The 22,974-nt window shown below is 43.3% G+C and overlaps 2 protein-coding genes and 1 long non-coding RNA gene across 3 annotated transcripts; 1 reads left to right on the forward strand and 2 right to left on the reverse strand.

The window, feature by feature from the left end:
• Positions 1-6,632: 6,632 nt before the first annotated feature.
• GTF3A (general transcription factor IIIA) lies at positions 6,633-16,539 on the forward strand. Its single transcript, XM_081004191.1, has 9 exons — positions 6,633-7,057; positions 8,130-8,230; positions 9,593-9,689; positions 11,283-11,371; positions 11,870-11,943; positions 12,979-13,062; positions 14,278-14,507; positions 14,600-14,659; positions 16,236-16,539. Exons 1-9 carry the CDS (start codon positions 6,863-6,865, stop codon positions 16,392-16,394), a joined length of 1,089 nt encoding a protein of 362 aa, XP_080860317.1. The 5' UTR covers positions 6,633-6,862; the 3' UTR covers positions 16,395-16,539.
• Positions 16,502-21,295, reverse strand: MTIF3 (mitochondrial translational initiation factor 3). Its single transcript, XM_081004220.1, has 4 exons — positions 21,205-21,295; positions 18,646-19,161; positions 17,712-17,866; positions 16,502-16,745 (listed from the first exon to the last, which is right to left on the reverse strand). The coding sequence occupies exons 2-4, from the start codon at positions 19,124-19,126 to the stop codon at positions 16,536-16,538; spliced, it is 846 nt and encodes a 281-aa protein (XP_080860346.1). The 5' UTR covers positions 19,127-19,161; positions 21,205-21,295; the 3' UTR covers positions 16,502-16,535.
• Positions 17,968-18,639, reverse strand: LOC308476570. Its single transcript, XR_013985966.1, has 2 exons — positions 18,516-18,639; positions 17,968-18,467 (listed from the first exon to the last, which is right to left on the reverse strand). It is a non-coding gene; the product is annotated as an uncharacterized lncRNA (long non-coding RNA).
• Positions 21,296-22,974: the final 1,679 nt, after the last annotated feature.

The raw sequence follows: 22,974 nt of genomic DNA on the forward strand, positions 1-22,974 counted from the left end.
ACTTTTCGGCAATCCTTAGATGTGGGAAAATCTGGTGTTTCGTATATTAGAAGATGAAGAAAATAGAAGATTTGGATGCCATTGGAGTTTTGATCAATCTGAGCAACATAGAATACCAGGTATCCCGTTTTTGATTCATAACAAAACTATCCTAGAAATGATACCAAACTCATTTGCAAAAGCAGAATTAAAGATCTGGTGAATCCAGATATCAGAATTAACACCTCCTATATCACAACTGATTCCCTTTGTATTGCACCCCTCCTTCTACACATCTGAAGAAAGCTGATTATGAACGGGAAAGAAAGAGACATATACTATACTGATTCACTTTTATGAAAATGGCACTTCTCTCACAGCCAGGCAGCTCATGGAAAGAAGGGAAGAGTGTGATGTGAATTGGCTAGCAACCTATCAGGTAAAACACTTCATCTCAAATCCAACAATAAAAACTCAGGCGACTAGACCACTGACACCATTTGAAAATCTGATTTTGCATAGGACCATTATCAATTTTATACAAAATACTTACTGACCTAGCCATTGGACAATGTTTGGCTATGAAACAAAGGACCTTGGTATCAAAACTGAAGAAGCAGATTGGAATAATCTATGGGGAAACCCCCATCACCACTAAATTCAGCATCAACCCATATTAGGGAAAACTCTTTTAAGTTAATAAAGAGATGGCAACCATTTTGGGAAAGAGTATCAACAGAAATAAGCAAAATTACAAATCAGGATGTACAATGCAACCCATGCCTAGGTTTGTTAACGATTTTTAAAGACGCTCCACTTAAATGACTGCACAAGGGACTTTTCACTTTTCTTTTAGTAGCTGCAAGATTGCTCATAGCAAAAAACCTGGAAAGGACTTGATCATCCACACATCACACAATGGAAACAGAATGGACAATCACTTTATCTGAGAAACTAAGTAAGAGAGTACAATGATGCAACCGATACAGACAGTCTTGCTGAAACATGGCACCCCTTCATAAAGGATTCAAATGAACATCCTGATGACTAGCACCCACCAACTACATATATAGATTTATGGGGGAAATTGTTTACACGTTGAGCTGGTTGGAGGAAAGGTGGATTATAAATGTGGTAGCTAAATAATAAAATAATAGTTCCACTGATGCAGTGGTAGCCTGTGGTGCTGGAATTTCTTGCTTTAATTTCCTTCCATGCAAAAAATGCCTCATCAGGAATTTTAATTTTTCAGTCTGTTCAATGCAGCTTCTCTGCTTCCCCTGAGAATTTTTTTTTTTTTACCAGTCTCACCCCGGGGCAAAGAAAGCACTACTTGTTTTATGTACAGAGCAGACAAAGCAGCAGCGTATTTCATGTATTGATTATTTACTTTGGGAAAGAAAACATCCAGGTTGAAGGATGGCATGTTTTCTTTCTGGACAGGAAGAGATAGGGCAATAGAATAGGCAGCCCTTATTCTGCTGACATGGGAACAAAGTGGTGGTTTGTTGGGGAGTGTGTGTGGTTTGCTTCTGTCACACACTTTGGGACACACTCAAAGAGGCCTGACATTTCCATTAGGTTTTTGTGGGTTGGGAAGAGCTGGTTAGTGCTGGGGAGAGTGGTCCATTAGGGCAAACAGGATGCTGTCCCACCAACCTCAGCATGCTCTCACCTGGGGACATTCTTATTTCAGTTGGACCAGGGGGTGTCTATTGTTGTCAGCTACCTCCTCCTTAGTCTCAGTGATCTCCTACTTGTACAGTTCAGCAAGGAGGAGGATGGGGCTGTTATGTACTAAGCTTGGATCCTAGAACAATAGGCAGGTAGGATCCTAGAATGCAACAACTGATTGGCTTGCAGGAGAAGACCAATCAGGCTCCAGGAGGAAGTTAATCAGCCTATTAGGCTGGTAGGATTGTAGAATGCAACAACTGATTGGCCTGCAGGAGAAGACCAGTTAGGCTCCAGGAGGAAAGCAGAATCAGCGAATCAGACGGGACTCGTTGTGTAAATAATGTATATAAAAGCCTGAGGTTTGGGGGGAAATTCAATCACTGTTTTACAAGCTGCAATAAAGAGCATGAAATCACTGCAGGGCTCCAAGTATATTTCAGGGGCAAAACGGTTGGTTCTGCCTATCACTGTCTTTGGCTCCAGCTTCTGGCGGCGCCCCCTCCCCTGGCCTGCCGCTACTGAATTAGCAATGTTCTGGATCCTTGCACTAAGGAAAAGATGACGCATAATTGGTGGAACATCTTTTAACAGCTGCACACTCCCATGACACAACTTTACTTTGGAATGCTCTCCCCAGAGAAGCTTGCCTGGTGCTTTCATGACATATCTTTAGATGCCAGGCAAAAGCATTCCTCTTCTCCCAGGTCTTTGGCTCATTGATTTTTGTGTGATCTTCAGATGAAAATTAATAAATGATAATAATGATAATATTTTTCTTAGCAATGACCTTATATTATCTGGGTTTCATCAGCTGCTGGATTTCCTTGTTAATTTTTTCTCCCTTTTGCGGTGTTGGTTCCAGGGAGCCTGCCCCCCCTGTTGTTCCATGGTGGGGTTCAGTGGGCTTACCTAGTACTGGTGGACCAATTGCAGAAACAACTAACAGCAGTGCTGCAATCCGTGTTGGCCGGGCTGAGTCTGAGCTGTCATTTCAGCTTCCAAGAATGCCCTGGTGTGATGCTACATCAGGGCATCGTGGGAAGTGTAAATGGGGTTATACTCAACCAATCAGTACATGGGCCTAGGGCAGTCATGAGGGGCCTGGGCCCCCAGCAGCTGTCCATGGGTGTCTGTGCTGACTCTAAGCCTGTCTCTTTTCCTTCTGTTTCTTTTCCTTGCTGTATCTGGCTATTTATTCTAGAAGCCTACAATTCCCCTCTCCTTTCCCTGGGAAAGAGTTAGTAGACAGATTATGTGGGCATTTCTACTGCTGTCTGGTTATATTTTCATTAAATGCAATACAAATCTCTGTATTTAACTTTTTTATAAATGAAATAATAATACTAAGTTTTCTAGATAGATAGAATCCATTAGGAAAGAATTAAATTGCAACTTTTCAGATGTTTAACGTATTTCTTGGTCATGTGCTCTTCTTAAAAGCAGGGGAAAACAATCAATGAAATGCCCGGAGCCCTAACAGCAGAAACATCTGTTTGATTCAACTTTCTTGGATGAATGAGCAGAAGGAAAAGCTCAACTGATTAACTCTGCAATTTATCCAATGTGGTTTTGGGGTAAACAGAAATCCCAGAAAGGGCTTTTAAGGACACTGAAATTATCCTGCTGGCAACAGACCAGTCAGGCATGGCACACACCAGATTCTTAGGCATGTTATCTGTCACTTGAAGTAGGAATATATGCCAAAGGGGGCATAGAGAAATTAAAGGCATGCAAATACTGATAATTTATCTGTGGGTGATGCCTTTTACTGCCTTAGTTTAGCATAGGACTATGAAGTTTGTTGTCAGATGAAACAAGCTGGGAGCATGCAAGGAATCGTAGCAGAGGACGATTGGAAAATCTCCCCACTTTTTCCATGCCTGCTGAGCTGTGGGTTGGAATACTAGCTTCCTGCTCACTTAGCTTGAACTAGCTTAATGGTTAAAAAAAAGATAGGAGAAAACAATATTCCCTTAAGTAGGTGTATGTGAGTGAATTAACTTCAACACAGCAAACAAAGATGCTTGCCACATCTGGACAAGGTTGGTATCATTAAAGCAATGATGGGGAATCTATAGGATGCTGCGACCCACACTCTAGGAATTGTACGCTGTGCAACAGAAAACGTGGGAGGACAAAGCTCCGACTCCGTCCTTGAGAGAAGAAAAGATAGGACATGCATAGGCAAACTCAGCCCTCCAGATGTTTTGGGACTACAACTCCCATCATCCCTAGCTAACAGGACCAGTGATCAGGGATGATGGGAATTGTAGTCTCAAAACATCTGGAGAGCCGAGTTTGCCTATGCCTGAGCTGGGACATTATTCAGGACCCTCCTAGATAGAGAACACAGCCTTTCTACTCTTTCATTCAAAGAAGATGCCCACCTCCTCAGCTCCACAGGATGAAAAGACTGCACAATAAGGTCAAGGTCATTTAACAGTCAACCACCTTCTCTAGGGAAGTGGAGTTTACTACATTACAGGTCCACTTAACATATGGAAAGCTGACCATTGGCCATGCTGGCTGGGGCTGATGGGAGCAGGAATCACACAAACATCTGGATGGTGATGGATCCCTACATTAAAGAGAATTAAGAACAACTCACTGTATTCTGGAACTATCCATTTCCCCACAAAAGAGTTTCTAAGGGAAATTCCAGTGTGAAGTTGCTGAATTATAAATAATCTGGAAATCTGATTTCCTGTCTGATTATAGGAGTTGATTAACAAAGGAGAGCTAGGATGGTTATGTTTTTACCAATTATTGCTGGATGGCCACTTTTCCTTTCTTAAGCTATACACAGAATTGCCATAGTTGCCTCTTAGCTGTAACACTGGGAAGCCCAATCTGTTTTAGAGCTGCTCTTTATCACCCTGACAAACCTGAACTGTTAAATCAAGGTCCATAAATAGCAACACCCTAGTGGTCCCAGGCCCTAAATTAGATTAGCTTCAACCAGAGCCAGGACCTTTTCAACACTGGCTCCGGCCTGGTGGAACGCTCTGCCTCATGAGACCAGAGCCCTGCAGGATCTGATTTCTTTCCGCAGGGCCTGTAAGACAGAGTTGTTCCACCTGGCCTTTGGCTTGGAGCCAATTTGATTCCCTTCCCTTCCCTCCCCCCCTTTCTTTTTTCTTTTTCCTTTCTGCTCCTGTGATGAGGTTGCATTTTAATATTTCAATATTTTAATGTGTTTTAATCTTGTTTTTAAGTTGTATTCATTCAACTTGTTTTTATTATTGCTTGTTAGCCGCCCTGAGCCCGGCCTTGGCTGGGGAGGGCGGGGTATAAATAAAAAATTATTATTATTATTATTATTATTATTATTATTATTATTCCCTTCCTCAGTGACTATAATGGGGAATCTAAAAATAGCTGTAACTTTTACCAAAGTTCCCTGAAAAATAATTCGCTATGATTAAAACTTGATTAAAATCTGCTCAACAAAAGATCCCACCCACTTCCCTTCAACATTTCCCCATTCAGCTTGTTGTCATTTCTCAAAAAAGCAAAGTGGCAGAAAAGATTGAGTATTAAACTTTGTAGAAAACTGAAGCAACACAGCTGCTAAAAAAATTAGGCACCACGTGATCAACCATGTTAACGGGAGGGGGCACCAACTCATCTCAATTTGTTTCGTAATTCAGTGTGCACATAGAGTTACTTCAGCATAGTAAGACTCAAATGGCAAATGCCTTGGAGCATGATTGGAGAGTTTATGGGCTGTATTATGGCCTGCAAGGGTGGCTACTCTATGGCCCTCCATATTTGCTATATGCAGTTGCTTGACCATTGGCCATGTTGTCTATCTGAGGCTAGCAAGAGTTGGGAGTCCCCTGTAAAGACACTCCTTGCTTTCCTGCTTATTTACTCTATGCTAAGAACTATTAAAAGAAAACGAACTGTTAAAAGGAAAATCCTGCTCCTTTTCCCTTATAGGGTATCCAAGAGCCCGTATAGTGTCCTTAAGTGGGTTCCCTATTGGTAGGAGAAAATAACAGAGGCCAACCAGAGTATACTGAGAAGCAAAGCGGCTAGTAAGCCTGATCTTTATTAACTGTTGCAACTGGGTCCCCACTCACCACACACAGAAGGGAGGAGAGAACCCAGAACAATTGCGCGCAAGCCCCTATATAGACTTTTGAAACTGCCCACCCTGTAGCTCAAGACCACCCCCAAAAACATACATACATCACAGAAGGAGGCGGTCTACATCAGACTCCTGTCTGCCAGGATACCCGATAATGCTCACTGATTGCTTTACCTGGGCATTCTTTTGTGATGGTAAATACTTTTAGTTCCTGAATCCAGGTCACAGGCTCACTCTATTCATACACAAATACGCCCTTAAGACAGCATTTGTACGCAAAAAGACAAAGGGAAGGCTTTCCCCATTTCCTCCCTCCTTGCAGAGAAATACATTGAAGTCAATTTGGGAGTTAAAATAGCTTCAGGATTGCTCTCCTGTACTATTTCAGACACATGGTGTATATACTTATGTGTTTGCCTTGTGTTTATGAACATTTATTTTATATTTAGGAACTTTAAATTCTTATAACAGAACCTTTTAAAATTCTAGCTATTAAAATAAATTTGGATTTCGGAACAAGTGCTCCAGTTTACTCCTCCCTCCCATCCCCTTTTCCTTTTGTGTCATGTCCTTTACGCTCTCTTTTCTTTGCCTTCAAATCAAAATAATTTTTTTAAAAAATCCTTCCAGTAGCACCTTAGAGACCAACTAAGTTAGTTATTGGTATGAGCTTTCGTGTGCTCATACCAATAACTAACTTAGTTGGTCTCTAAGGTGCTACTGGAAAGAATTTTTTTATATTTTATTTTATTTATTTTATTTTGTTTCGACTACGGCAGACGAACACGGCTACCTACCTGTAACTTTGCCTTCAAATGTAATGCACATTTATCAGATATGTATATACATTTCATATATGCGCAATACAAGATTTTGGGGAAATAACACGAGTTGTGTGTTTTTTATTCGGCAGACTCCGCCCACCCAGAGCGCGACCGCATTGCGCAATCGCGGATGCAGCTGTCTCTTCTCAGGCAAACTCCAGTGAGGGGTTTCTCTCCGCCTTGCCCCGCCCCGTGGCAGGACGGTGGGCGGGAAGGGACAAATTAAGGAAGGAGAAGCTTGGAGGGGCGGGGCTCCAGCGCTACCACGTGGTGCGCCGCCGCTCGAAGAATGGCCGGAGATGAGTCTGCCGTCGAAGAGGAAGATGCCGCCGCCTCCTCCGATAGACGCAAGCCCAGCGCTTCTCGCCACCGCCCGCCTCCGGCGCTCCTGAGGAAAGCCTTCATTTGCTCCTTCCCGGACTGCGACGCCATTTACAACAGGGCCTGGAAGCTGGACGCGCACCTGTGCCGGCACACGGGAGAGGTCAGTTGGGCGGGACTAAGGGGGGGGGATAAGGGAAGCGGCCATTGGGCGAAAGCGTGTCCGCAAGAGACCAGCCGAGAGGCCAGGTGTGCTGACGGGCAGCAAGAGGGAATCGAACCTTGGGGCGCGCGAGCGCGAACGCTGCGGCTGCTATTGGAGCGCGGCCTCCCTCGCATAGCCAATCGAGGGGAAGCGGGCCGTCATTGGCCGGTCGGGGGTGACGCGCTTGTTCGGGGCGGGGCTCCATGGAGATGACGCGTTTCCGGATAGGGGCATGAGGGCTTTTTTGAGTGACTGTCAAAACCTGCAGTGGTGTGTATGGCGCTCATGTGAGATTATCATTCATATACTGTGTGTGTGTGTGTGTGTGTGTGTGTGTGTGTGTGTATATATACACACACACACACACACATATATATACACACACACACACACACAGTATATTAATATATATGTATAAATATATACACATATATATATATATATATATATATATGTATGTATTTATACGTTTCCTTTTTCCCTGAAGGGACTCAAGGAGGCTTACAGATAAAAAAACAAAATAACCACTAAAAACATAGGCACACCCATTAAGAAAACAATTAAGTATTGATAAAAGTTAAACTATGAAAGGGGGGTTTACTCCTGAGTAAATGAAAATGAAAATCTCTCAAGAATATTGGCCAACCTTCTAACTAGTAAAGGGGTGAAACTGGCCCTAGACAGTGACTGGGGGAGCTTCTGTTACGGGAAGTAGTAGGTCAAATACTTGGGGTGTATTGGACAAAAAGTTAATATGGTGTACTTTTTTTAAACCTTTGTCAAATGTAAGTCAAATAGACATGCTACATTTGATCATCGGAAAATTGTTCTATGTAAATTAGGGTAATTTGTATAGAGAAAATCTCTGGAAACTTTTCCAGTTATTTTTTTAAAAAAGAAATCCCCCATCTGCTAAGTATGGTATTCGGTGTGCAAGAGGAACTGTTTTGGGAAATTAGTAGGATGTGTAAGATGATGAGTAAAGCAAATAAATTTGTGATATAAAATCAGCTGTTTTTCTCCTTATCAGCTGCCTTTCATTTGCGATTATGAAGGCTGTGGTAAAGGCTTCACTAGACTCTACCATCTTAAGCGCCATTTTCTCACGCACACTGGAGAAAAGCAATTTGTGTAAGTATACTATGGCTGTGGGTGGGGAAGGTGCTGGAATTGTTAGAACAACAAAAATCCCAACAGATGTTAAGATTTGCAGGTTTGCTGCCACAGGAATAGGATTGGGTGAAGCTGGCAGTTGTATGTTTGCATAACTAATAGGATTAACCTATTTTGTTGAGGTTTGGCTAAATGAAAAACTCCAGCCTTATGGGTGAAGTGGAGGATATGAAATGAAAAACTTTTAAAACAAGTATGGTTCTGGAACATAGGATATTGTAGTTGGGACACCAGTTTCAGCTTTTAAGTCAGTGGTGGGCAACTTTTTCTCTTTTGAGGTCTGCATTTCCCTCCAAGGCAATCTGTCAGGGGCTTCATAGAAGGCTGCATTACACTGAGTCAGGCCTTTGATCCAGCCAGCTCAGTATCGTCTATAGTGACTTGCAATGGCTGTTCAGGATTTCAGGAAGGGTTCTCTGCCAGGTGTACTTGGAGATGCCAGATATGGAACCTGAGCCCTTCTGCATGCAAAGCAGATGCTCTATCACTGAGCTACAGCCTTTCCCTAGCATGCTGGCTGTGGGCAGAGCCAAAGCCAGCAGGGGCTAGAGAGTAGGACCCTATATGCATTTAAATACACCTTTGAATAACAACACTCTGCTCCCTTAATAAACTGGTTCTTTGTGGGAAGCCATGGCTATTCAAGTGGTATTATAGTGTTTTAAATATATAGTGCAGATGAGGCCTAGGTTGAGCCACCCCCTTTTCTTTCTCCTAATGATAACCCTCATTTCTCTCTTCCTGGCACCCATGTTTTTCCTCTCAGCCCAATGACTAGCTTGAGAGGGGAGTGGCATATGACTCTTTCCAGAGGTGGGAATAGTTTACCCACCACTGTGATATATTATGTTATTCCCCCCCTCCTCTGTGTGTGGTGTTTCTTTTTACCGAGATTCTTCATAACATACTTATTTTAACTGTAATATATTTATTAGAGAAAAACAATTAGGGGGGAACCCTGTACTGACTAAAAACACTGGTGTGTTTATTTTTAAGATTCGTTTATAAAAAATGTGTGGTGCATCATCTTAGGAGAGCTTCCTCCTCCTTTCTCACACAAGGAGGAATAATTCTTCTAAGATTCTAAGTGCGTGTTGCAACGTATGCCTGCAGCCCCTGAGAACCAAGAAAGTATTCCCGTTTACCCTCTTAACAATTGTTTTATTCATTAGCCAATGTATACACCTTTAACCAATTAATTTGGCCAGTTCAATGATTTGACTAAGGTTTCTTTAATTAGCTGACATCTGGAAAGGCCAGTTGCACCTGCTTGTATTCTTTCATATTCTTTATAGAGAACATACGCTTGTGTATTTGTAGGTGCAAGGTGGAGGGCTGCAACGAGAGATTTACAACAAAATCAAACTTGAACAAACACATTGGTCGCAAACATTTACAGCATTGTAAGGAATACATAGTAAGTGGCCTTCTTTGTTTGCCCAAATAGGCTTCTAATAGGTTATAAATGAATAATGATAAATAATCCTTTGCTCAGTGTTAGGAAATAATTCATTAAATGTGCTTGACTTATTAACTCTTTTATCAATGTTAGAGCTTAGCCTGTGCATCTAGGTTGTGATTAAGCGGTACAATTGCCGTATTTTTCGCTCCATTGGACGCACCCGACCATAGGGCGCATCTAGTTTTTAGAGGAGGAAAACAAGGAAAAAATATTCTGAATCAAATGTTGTATAAACTACTGTATTTAATAAACAACCGGTATATCAGAATCACATTACAGCCATGTAAAGTGAACAGCAGTCAACAATGGCATTAAGAACCATCATCACTGTCATTAACAAATGAAGAGAGACTTTAAGGTTTGAGTACTCTTCTAGTCTTCTGTGAACCCCAAGAACTCATCACTGCTAAAGTCAGAGTTTATGAAGCTCAGTTGCTCACAGTCACTGACATCACTTTCTTCGCTATCTTCATGTAAAATACCATCTTCGTATCCATCCAAAGCATTGCTAATGCCACATTTTTTCCTCTCAATCCTCTTCCTCCCCTCTCTCAGCGAACAGCCTGCCAGCTGCTCGCAAACATTCCCTTTACTTGAATTACAGTCAAGAAACAGCCGAGCAGAGCTTCTCAGCGGCAGGCTTGGGAGGCTTTCCTTTTCCCCACTTTTTTCTCCCCCCCCCAAGCAGAACAGTCCCTTTTCCAGCCTCCTCTTCTCCATCCCTTTCACCCAAACTCCTCAGGTGACGTCTACAATTTCTCCCCTTCACTGCTCCCTCTCCTTTGCCCTCTACCAAGACTCTCCACTCACGGCAACCTATGGTACCTCATCTCCCTTCACCCAGCTTCTTGGTCCCCCTCCTCTCCGTCCTCTTCCTCCCCTCTCTCAGTGAACAGCCTGCCCGCTGCTCCAAACCTTGAGGGGAAGGGCAGGCTGCTGGCAGAGCAGCACCCCCCCAACCCCATTCAGCAGCCCTGGAGCGTGGTGCATGGGCGCACAGCCTTCCCGTTGCTCCAGAGCTTCCCGGGGCTGCAAGCGGAAGCCGAGGCTGCCGGCAGGGGAGCGCGGCTCCACCACCACTACCAAAGACCAGTCCAAGATTGTGCCGCACTCCGGCAATTTGGCTCCAGGGACCACACATTCGCTCCATAGGACGCACAGACATTTCCCCTTTTTAAGAGTGAAAAAGTGCGTCCAATGGTGCGAAAAATACAGTATCTGTATACACATGGTCAGCTTTTACCCATTGACAGATATGGCAGGGGGACATACCCTGTTTACTTGCAGGGTGCTATTTGCTTGTAGCTAGCAGTGGGAGCCCAGTCTGTGCTGACTGAGGACTCTAACCAACGCTTTGTTACATGCTGTGTGCAGGTAAGATACTAGTGTGCATTACTGGATCAAGTGACTGCATTAAACCCCAAAAGTCCTGGGTCCTTTCCTCAGCTTTGCCATGGTGAGCTTTATGGCATGATGTAAAATTGAGCATATGCTAGTACTTTACGTTAGCCTGCCTCTACCAGTAACTGTCTTGATTTTTCCAAACAGTGTGACTTTGAAGGATGTGGGAAATCCTTTAAAAAACACCAGCAGTTGAAAATTCATCAGTCTGAACACACTGGTGAACCGCCGTTCAAGTAGGTGAATATTCCTGTTTTTTCATGAAAATAAGTAGGGAGGTTTTCAGGGTGCTTGTAGACAGGAATTTTAAATGGTTGCCCTGAGGAAGATGATGTTTTTATTTAACAGAGCCTGAAGACCAAAATTAAAAGCCCTGGGAGAATAAAAAGGTATTTACCAGGCACTTAAAATAGGATGCCATCTCCAACAAGGCCTTCTCCTTACGCAGCTCTGTTAAGCATCATATATGATGGCACTGTGAAAATAAAACAAAAGCCATCATGATCAGTTAGCTGCCATTCAGGACTTGAAAGTGGAAGATGTAACCTAAAAATGTGGCACATTGCGCTTCCAACCGGAGAACTCTTCTTTCAGAACAGTAATTGGAGCATCACGTTAATTTGGGGTGGGTGAGTGATGGAAGTAAAGGAAAAGTCCACTTTCACTTACACTGTTTATGAACTGGGATTTTTATTTGTGTTTTGAGTGATGTGTGTTTTGTTTTTGTCACGTAGATGCAGCCACGAAGGATGCGAAATGCGCTTTTCCATGCGTGCCCATCTGAAGCGTCATGAGAAGATTCACGAAGGTAAATTATTCCTCTTGCTTCAGCTGTGTAAAACCCAGCGCTGTTGTTGCTTTAATGGGTTGCCTTCAAATATAAGGCTCAAAACTGGAAGTTATGGAAGCAGGTCTGCTGGTTTTAAATCAGATTGACATCAGTCACAGTGCAGGATGTGTGTCATTTCAATTAGCAAATGATATGTAGGGCAGGAGTGTGCGAAAAGTCTTTTTTGAGCCTACATTAGGGCTGGCTTTGGGGATAATGCTCCTCTTAAAGGTGGTTTGTAAAAAGCCTCTTCCCCATTGATGCCATGCTGGGTTAACATTTCATTGAGGAATACTATACAAGTCACTGTTAAGAGCAGTGGGGCTAGCCCTTACTGTACCAGAAACTCAGCTTCAAATTGAGGAAATTTGTTTACTCTCTCCTTAGACAGCAGAGCGTGGTAAGAGATGCCCTATAGGAGGGGAAAGAGAACCTGTGGCCTTCCAGCTGTGGATGACAGCTCTCACCATCCTATTAAGGACTGCCTTACTCCTTATGTTCGGTCTCGACCACTGAGATCTTCTGATAGGGCACTTTTCATTGGTCCCACATACCTCTGAGGTTCAGCTGGCTATTACCATGGGCTGAGGCTGTAGTGTGGCAGGTCTTGTCCTGTGGAACTCCTTGCTAGTAGAGGTTCAGCAGGAGTCGTCATTCCTGCTGGTTTTAGATGATTTCCTAAAGACTGAGTTATTCAGACAGGCCTTTCAAACTTGAGGTGCTTTGCCAAAAACCTTTTACTGTTGTGTTTGAAATGGTTAATGTTTTTACTTAATACTGTGCTTTTTATGTTGTATGCTGCCTTGTGATATATACGAGAGTGTGGTTTGTAAATAAGACAATCTGTCTCTGCCCATTGGCTGGGGATGATGGGAGTTGGGAATCCAACAAACGTTTGAGGGCTGCAAGCTCCCCATCCATGCCCTACAGCATGTGGCTTTGCATTTATTTACATATATATATATATATATATATATATATATATATGGCTGTTTAAACTGTTTTTCGTAATAGGCTATGCATGCAAAAAGGATGGCTGTTCATTTGTTGGGAAAACCTGGTCAGAGCTTCTGAAACATATGCGACAAAGTCATGTCGGTAAGTACTATCAGAACTTTTACACATTGATTCAGCTTGAATGATTTCTAACGTTGGAAGCCCATTATGTACTCTTTTTTTCTTTCCTTCAAAAAACAGCAATCATTTCTTCTACTAATAATCCTTTCTTGACTTTGTTTGCTTTATAGCAATACAATATGCTGTGCATGCAACTAGTTTCAGATGTGCATTTGTAAGCATGGCTATAATTGTATATCTGTACACAAACAGCAATTGCACAACTCTCTTCAGTGGGTTAAAAGCCTGTCATGTATACTCTTGACAGTCATCATAATAACCCTAATGCAGGTCAATATTATTCCTTTTCACAGATGGGGGATTTGAGACTTGGGGGGTTGTAGCTTGTTCAAAGCCACCAAGTGTGTTCATTGCAATGATAAGATTTGAACCAGGAACTACTTGGTCCACAGTTCTGGACTTTTGGCCACTCTGCTACAATATCTCATATGTAGGGTGCAAGGAGTATGTGTGTACAGCTGATGGATATGAGTAGAAAGTACAGGGATGGGGAACCTTTTGCTTACAGGTCAGACCTGCCAGGTGGCCCAATTCAGCCCTCACAGTTGTTTTTTGCCAGCTACACCCACCTGCCAGTTACCTGACATGTGACAGACATGGGGAATCGTTGGCCTACCGGATGTTGCTGAAATACAACTCCCATCATCTTTGGTCATGTTTGCTGGGGTTGATGTGAGTTGTAGTTTGGCAGCTTCAGCAGAGGGCAAAGATCACTCCAACCTGTCATACAGTGTCAGCTGCAGCTGCCCTTTTGTAGGGAGGCTTGCATTTGGTGTCCTTTAAATTCAGCAATGAGTGCAAGCTTTGCTGCTTTCCAGTGGAATTGGGTTCAGCTTAGGTCGTATGATATATCAGGTGATTGATGGGTAGATGCAGCCACCCAACAAACATAGCCTGCAGAAGTTTGCCCACTTTTCCATCTGGCCTGCTAGACGGAACTGGTTCCCCATGCCTGCTTTAGTAGAAGGCTGTGAGTGCTTGCTGGATTGTACCGGTGCAGGTGATACTCTGATATTATATTCTGCTGCTGAAAATAGTACGCACGTAAATTGTTCCTTGCCTTTGAAAAAACGAGGTGTCACTGTTTAAATCTTGTTTAGAATTTTTTTTATTTCAGGTTTTACATTACGTTCTCCCCCCCGCCCACTCCCATTTCATTTTCTCTTTCATCTCCAGAACCGATAACCTGCAGCATGTGTGGCAAAATATTCCGCCGCAAAGATTACCTCAAGTGCCACCAGAAGATCCACGCTGCCGAGAGAGAGGTGCTTAAATGCCCAAGGGAGGGCTGTGGCAGAACGTACACAACCCTGTTCAATCTTCAAAGCCACATTGTCTCATTTCATGAGGCAAGAAGATCGTTCACTTGTGACCACCCTGGCTGTGGGAGAGTCTTTGCCATGAAAGTAGGCGTTCTCAAGTTAACTTTAACGTGCACATTTTTCTTCCTCCTCTCTTGGTCGCCTATGTATAAACTTTTAATTTTTGTTCTTTGCAGCAAAGTCTTGTAAGGCATGGTGTTGTACATGACCCTGACAAGAGAAAGTTGAATTCAAAAGTAAGTCAGAGGTTTCAGTTTGCTCTCCCCATGCAGTTTTAGGAGTGTGAACCCGCTTTGAATTGCAGGGCCTGAGTGGAGGATGTGACAGGTTTATTACTGAACAGGGGTAATCTGAACACAGGGGGTCTACATCAGTGTTTATCAAACCTGGGTCTTTGGACTACAATTCCCATCATCCTTGACCACTGGTCCTGTAAGCTAGGGATATTCGGAGTTGTAGTCCAAAAGGGGGGGGGGGGAGTGGGTGACCCAAGTTTGGGAAACTCTGGTCTACATGATGGAACTAGTTTCTTGAACTTTGCTATTAGCCATTTCTTTGTGCGCTGCTAATAGCTCATGTTGTTGTTTAGTCGTGTCCGACTCTTTGTGACCCCATGGACCAGAGCACCCCAGGCACTAGCTTCGAGAACACTATACAACCATCTCGTCCTCTGTCGTCCCCTTCTCCTTGTGCCCTCCATCTTTCCCAACATCAGGGTCTTCTCCAGGGAGTCTTCTCATGAGGTGGCCAAAGTGTTAGAGCCTCAGCTTCACGATCTGTCCTTCCAGTGAGCACTCATGGCTGATTTCCTTAAGAATGGACAGGTTTGATCTTCTTGCAGTCCATGGGACTCTCAAGTCTCCTCCAGCACCATAATTCAAAAGCATCAATTCTTCAGTGATCAGCCTTCTTTATGGTCTAGCTCTCACTTCCATACATCACTACTGGGAAAACCATAGCTTTAACTATATGAACCTTTGTTGGCAAGGCAACCTTTGTTGCCAACCACTATGAGCTTTGTTGGCAAAGCTCATAGTGGTTGGCAAATGGGAGCTTATGATTAGGTGATAACTTTAAATGAAATATCCATCAGAGCTTCTTTGTGAAGGTGACCTATATGCACAGGGCTGGGGTGCGTATCTACATTGGCTTGAAGGACCTTGGAGGTGCAGGGTTGATCTGTTGTTTTGTATTGAACCTGCTGGCTTTTAGGAGTGCCTGCTCTTTGCAGCCTCCTGCTTACACCTACTTCTGCATTTAAATATCAGAGCAAATAACACAAAAATACAGTTAAGTTGGATCCAGAAATAAGCCAGCTATAAAAGAGGCTGACAGAAACATATTCTCCCGACCCCACCCCATCCTGAAAAATCTCCCAAAGAGAGGGAGAAACTCATTGAAGGGAATATGGGGCAAAGGTTGAGGGGAACCCTGAAAACTGGGCAGAGGCAACTTCCATGAGTAAGATTTCCACTTGTGAAAAGGGCCTCCACCAAAATTTCAGGGATTTCCTCACCCCCAGCGCCAATCCCATTCAATAAAGTCCCCAGGCCCCAGGAAACTTATCAGGGAAGTCAGGGGGAACTTATCTCTGGATCCGGGGCTCTTTTCTGCAAATGGAATCCAAACCCTGAACCTTCTTGCCACTTAGGAAATCAGACAAGAGCGGACAACAACACTTTACGATCATTTCCCACTGGTTAGCTGCCAAGATTGCTGACCACAAAACGTATACGTACTTTTTTTTAAGCTTTATTGTTTATATGTTTATCCCAATTTGTGAACCACAAATCTATGTGTTTCCTTTCAAAGGTTAAAAAGCCACGTCCTAAGCGGAGTTTGGCCTCACGTCTGAGTGGATTCATCCCACCTAAAGCATGTCGAAGAAATGTTTCCTCTGCAGATGAGGCTCTGATCACCCCTGAAGCGAGCGCCATGTTGCCTACTGTGGAAACACTCTCCCTTGGCTAGAGTATCAGATGAACGTGGACAATATATTCATGCATATGAAGTTGAAAATGGCTTTATGAAGTAGCTGTTACTGGCAAGTCTATGGAGTCTGTAAAGAAAACTGGAGAGACATTCAATTTTTTTAATAAAAAAAATATTAAATCACTGCTTGAGGGTTTCTGATTCAGTGCTGTCCTTTCTCTTCTCCTTCTCATCTCCTTTGTTCTTCTCCGTTCTTTTGTATTCCTGGATTTCTTTGTTCGACATATGCCTCAGTACACACGTGCTCCTTCCTTCTTTGACAGTGCGGGGCTCAGAGAGGTAAGTCGCTTTCCCAGGCATCGTATCCAAAATCTGACCAAAGAATGCCAGCTGAAAAGGAAAAGATGTACTGGAATTATGAATGTATTACCTGAGCCTTAAAAAAAAAAAAAGGTTTAGTGAAAGGACTTGACTGAAGTGTAAAAAAAGCAGACATAGGCTGTTGCTGTAGGAACGTCTACTAAATTAATGTGCAACGAACGCTGTTGGTGGTGAGCAGAAATTCAATCATTTTACAGATTCTGACTTGGGTCAGTTAGAAATGCCTGACAAAGCACAGCCTCCTCCATCTTGTGTGTTAGTTTAGTGCACTGGTGAGCACCCCGATTGGGGTTGAAGACTTGCCCATCCCCCATTACGATATTCTCATTATCGTTCTGGCAGGTTCTATTGGGACAGATGCCACTTCACTCCGCGTGCTTATTTTCCTTATTTGATTGACAACTGCACTGGGGAAAGATAAGTAGTACCCTGTACTGGCTCTGAGGCAGGGATCTCCAGCTCCTGACCCCAAATCTCTTCGTAGAGGTCAAAATTAGTTTACCTTCACCCTGATTTCAACAGGAATTACTTTCATATAACTATGCTGCTAAGGATTGTAGCGAACATTAAAACGTAAGCCTGTATTCCTTATGCTGGAATGTGTGACATGCTTTAAAGCAGGGATGGGAAACCTGTGGCCCCCCAGGTGCATTGTGGCTAGAGATGTAAAGGCCTTCAAATTTCTAATTGTGGACTACAACTCCCATCATTCATGACGGCTGGCCAAGCTAGCTGGGGCGATGGCTACTGGGAGTCATAACATCTGCAGAGTTTCAGGTTCTCCAAAGCACTTCACTCATCAAGGTTATGGGCAAGAAAGAGGGTCTGGCTGTTTGAAATTTTTTTAAAGTATCTAATAAAAAATAATGCTCCAAATAGTGTTGGCAGAAACGTAAGTCATACTAAAGGTCAGTTCGCAATACTGGCCAACTTGACTGTGAGAGGCCCTCCATGAAAACTTTGGTTGTAACTTACCGTATTTTTCTGTCCATCACCACCCCTCTTCTGCTGCAGTGTAACCCGGACATGGTGCTTCTTGTCAATCCACTGCTGAATCTGTTTTATCTTTGTGTCTAAATCGTGCTGCTCAATTGCTGTGGAAAAGGTTAGCTCCTTCTGCTGAATGGGGCCTGCTGAAATGATAAGCAAAGAGATTGTTAGGATTTGTTTTAAAGCAGCTGTGTTCCAAACTAGCTCAGATTTAATTATGTATGGGGGTTTCTTTGGAAAGGGGGGGGGGGAATCGCAGCATGAATTTCACATTGGAAGAAGTATATGAAGTAGCTCCCTATTTACAGAGGCCCAAATATCTTTAAGAGGGCAAGAAATGTACAGAAAATGGTTTGTCCTGCTCTCCCTGCATAAAACAAGATACACTGCTCTTCCTTGCTCCCAAGTTATTGTTGTTTTAATATGGCTAATAAACTGGCAAAGCATATGCTTTTATTCTTTTTAGAGCATGACTTTGTGTGATGTAGCGATTTGGATCTATGCTCAAGTGGCAATTAAGGAGAGCTCTTTTTTGTAGTCTTAAGAAGTGTGCCTTCTGCCAACAGTGTTGTAGTTATGATAAAGAGCTATGTAGGGCATTAAAATCCCCAAAGCTAGTGGTGGTTCTGGGAACATCTACTTATTCTCTCCCCTCCACTTTCTGCAGTTGTGAACTAAAGCGGTAATATACGAGAGCCTGCAATATCTGTTTAAAAAATGGTGCTATCCCTGAATGAAATCCTGGAGCAGATGCAGATCAGCATATTTCCCATTATTTTGATAACCAACTAGGCTAATAAATATGCATTTAGAAACTGGCTCTTAAAAAATATATGCAGCGAAAAAACAAAGGACTAGAGCCTAATCCATCTTTTAAAAAGCTTTTTAGAATTATGGACTGAATAAGTGCTATACATACCATTTTTAGCGCTAGCTTTCTGCTTATCTCTAAGTCTGAGCCGCTCTTCGAGGATCTGCTGCCCAGACATTAGTCTGTACACTGGAGGGTCTGCTTTCTCTTTCAGAAGAACAAGCTTCACTGCTCTTTCATCCATGATTCGAATCACATCTGCCCTGTGGATGTTTCCCTGGTTTTCGCCATTCTCATCAATCAGCTGAATAATCCGATGGGGGATTTTCCTCCCAACGCTTTCAATTGTATTTTTGAAACTGGTGGTTCTTTGCTTTGCTTTTAGGTTCCCCTTGGCATCTTCATGAGTACAGAATGCTCGTGTAGGGACAGGCAGAAGTCCTTTTTGAGAATCCCTTTTTATCCAAGTTTCCGAGGCTGTAGTCCTTTTTACTGGTTGCACCAAGAAACTGGCGAAATACTTAGTGATGTGATTCACTTCCTTCCTTTTGGCCTGATCCAATAGTTTCTTTAGACACAAGCCAGCCATTCTGGATACATGGGGGTGGGGGGATGTCCAGAAACCTTAAAAACAATATTTAAAAATGAGAAAACCTTGTGAAATAGTTTCATAAACTGCTTTGAGGTTTTATTACAGCTGAGGTATATATGTCTTTTGAAATAAATAAAATAATACTTTTTTAAATGCACTGAAGTTGCTTGCTTAAATTATCAAGCTATCCTTTCCTATGTAAACACCTGTAAAATTATATTGTATACAAGTTTTAAGGTGCCCAGAAATATTGACATACCCAGGCCTTTGCTGCTGCTTCATTACAATATGTTATTTTTAAAAATTCCTGCCTGTGTTCAGATGTATTGCATCGCATTCTCATTAACATATGACAGGATTTATTTTTAAATTGCACACCCCCTTGGAACTGCTGTGGGAGGCAACAGAATGATACCTTAATGGTATACAACGCTTTCTTATCAGTTGGACCCTGTAGTAGCGGAAGAGAGTGTGCGCACGCCTGCAGTCCGGCCCGCCACAAGGTCTGAGGGACAGTGAACCGACCCCCTGCTTAAAAAGTTTGCTGACCCCTGCCTTAATAAATATATAACCCTTTGCATGTATTGGAGGTGCATCCCATTGAGTTCAATTGGGACATTCTTCCTGGCAAGCGTTTTGCAGCCTAGGGGTGCAATCCTATTCCTACTCACCTCAGAGTAGGCCTGATTGAACTCCGTGGGGTTTCCTTCTGAGCAGACATGCCTAGGATTGCTCTGTAATTAGGTTGCATGAACATATTTGCTTAAGATTTTGGACAAATAATGTGGAAATTTTTTTGCAAAAGCATGAACGGCCAGATTTGATACACATGTATGTGTGCATATGTATGCATGCGTGTGTAAGAATCTTGCACCCCTTATGACAATGCCAGAGCATAATGTGTTGGGAGGAGATTTTGCTCTGTAGAGACTGCAGGGGCTACAAATGCACACACCCCTTTCGGAATATCTATGCATGAAACATTTGCCTGGTTAACAAGTGGGCCCAAATCGGAGTAGGCCTGCTGAAACAAATGGACCCGTTAAGTCATGCCCATTCATTTTAATGAGTCTTCTCTGAGAAGGCCCTACATTGGATACAAAACAATATTTTTATCATTTTCAAATTTTTGCAGATTTGCACATTTCCATCTGTCTGCACACCTGCATTTTGCCAGATTATGTTCCACTGAAGGGAGGATGGTTGTGGTCATAAATAAAAGTTTTTCATGCTGCCTATGTGTGGTGCTTTATTGACCAATATTATGCGTGCTTGTTTCTATCAAATGTAGTAATCTGCCATGGTATTGCTTGGCAATGGAGAGTGGGAAAGAAAGAAAACAGGAGATTTATAAAGTGGGAAAAACTGGAGAGGATGAAAAGAAGCAATTTACAGTTCCTGCTCTGGAGTCATCCAGTGAAGCAAGCTGTTTAGGGAAACACAAGAAAGGACTTCATGAAACAGTGCATCATACAATTCTTATAAAAATGCATTGCAATGTGATGTTTGCTCTGTAACTTTGCTTTAGTGGAGTGGTGGCGAACTTGCTGTGGGCCTCAGAACGTGGCTGGACTGCAAGTCCCATGGTTGGAATCCAACAACATCCATTGGGACATTAAAGGAAGACTCATTCAAATGAGCATAATATATCGCAGCAACTGGTGAATGTCAACACTCCTGCTTTCTATCAGCGCATTAGGTCCTCTGCAAATCCTCATGTATCAGGTGCTTGAAAAAGTGTGCATTTCACCCTGTGTGCACGCCAGATATTTGGGGAGGAATCTCATAAAACTGACTGGCAACTTAATGGGGTACAGCAAAAGGCTTTATATGCAGTATACACATACAACCCGCTGTACCACGCAAGGCTGCTGGAACTTGGGAGACCTGCCCGTCATCCCAGATGTGGTTTCGACTTCTGGCACTGCGCTCTCTCCAGAAGCGCCCTGTTCTCGCGCGTTCCCATTTGGCGCGAGGGCTCGAGGCTCAGCCCTTCTCCGGAGCAGAAAGGGGGGCGATCGTTCACTCCGGCCGCGGGTTCAAAGGCCTCCTGCAGGGCGAGCCCCTCGGCTTACCTGTCAGTCCCCCGGGGGCCGTCGGCAGCTCCAGCGCCCAGGAACGGGGGACAGGAAGCCAAACGACCCGTCGGAGGGGAAGAGGAAGGGCTTGCGGAGGAAGCGGGGCGGGGAAAGGCCCAGCCGGTCTTCCGAGAGTGCCTGGCTGGCTGAGCAAGAGAAGGAAAGGGAAGGCTGAAGGGTCTAGCTCCAAGCAGGTGCCTCGATCCCGGCGCTGCGTCCTAGCGCGCGGCTGGGGCAGAGCGCGCCACTCGCGGGTGCTCCTTTTGCTCCCTGAAATAGGAGAGCAAATGTTACATTGGAGGCGAGGTTTCACAGCTAAGGAGGGTCAGCACTTTTCCAGTTTGCCTGGACTACAACTCCCATCACCCCAGATCACTAGCCCTGGTAGCTAAGGCTGATGGGAGTTGCAGTCCAGCAAAAGCACGTGGCAGGCCAAAGGTTCCCCCAATCCTGTTGTTATAGCATCGTGTGTACGCAGAGGGTGCCATCTAGCTATCTAACTGAACTACATCTGATATTGGGAATCATGAGGTAGGTGCAGATGTTTTGCCCACAAGATGACTCATATAAACCTTTCTGTGCTGTGAAGGGCGGCACAGAAATTAAGTAAATAAATAACTAATGAATAAGGGTTTGCAGGGCTTGCATTCTTACATCTATTGTCAGTGACAGTACATTTATTGCTGCGTTTATTTCTCACCTTTCCTGAAAGGAGCTCAAGGTGGCGTACATAGTTCTCCCTCCTTATTCTACGCAACAACAGGGTGACTCGCCCAAAGGCACACAATGAGCTTCACAGCTGAGGAGATTTTAACCCTGTTAGTGCAGTTCCTAGGCCAGCACTCTTGAGTGTTAAACCACACTAGCTCTCAAACAATTAAGTATATGTTTTAAGCAGGCACAGCCTGTTAGATTAGTGTAGATATCCATGATGTACCAATTGATTTAATAAACATTCAGCTAAGATTGGATTGATGAACACGTTAGCTTTTAAACATCAGGTTACCTTTGCCCTTTAAACTTGGATTTGTCTGTTATGTTTTCTTTTTTCTAAAAAAAAGCTTTTCCAAGCAAGTTCAATTCCGGGTATCTTCAGGTTGAATTGGGAAAGGCTCCTGAGGTTCTGGAGAGACTCTGAGAGACTCCTAGGAGTTTTGGCAGTGTTGTGGTTCACACACACCAGTTACCGAATTATAAAAACCTTCTCTTGCTGCTTACTGCTTATGGGTAGGTCAAAATAACTGAAGAGTTACTTTGAAGTACACATCCAGAGTCTCTTCAAATTGGTGCATAAATCTACACCACAAATTAAAGGACAGTTCTCTTGTTATACCAACAAAAATTTTGCACATACACACAGGAAGTCACAATGCCTACAGCTGTCTGTTTCAAATTTTGCGCTTTTAAAAGTTAATGTGCAAATTAATCCGGACAATTGGGGCAAGGGGGGTGGGAGCTGAACAAATTAACTGTTTATTGTATCTGATCTGGTGGTTTATGCAAATAATGAAAACGTGTGCAGCAAGATGAATTAAAGTTGGGGGGGGGCAGAGAATACATCTTTTTGGAACGTTTGAAAAACTATTCTGAAGAAGCACATTCCACCATAATGTTGCCCAAGACAAGCTTTTAAAGGAAGTTTCATTGAATGGTGATTCTAAAAACAAGCTCTGTGTGTTTTTTGGTAGCAAATGAATGAAAAATCAGAGAGAGAAAACACCACATCAAAAAAACAAAACATTGCCAATGTAACAAGTGTATTAAATG

This window comes from Podarcis pityusensis, assembly GCF_964106645.2.
Source record: "Podarcis pityusensis genome assembly, chromosome: 4".
NCBI lineage: Eukaryota > Metazoa > Chordata > Lepidosauria > Squamata > Lacertidae > Podarcis > Podarcis pityusensis.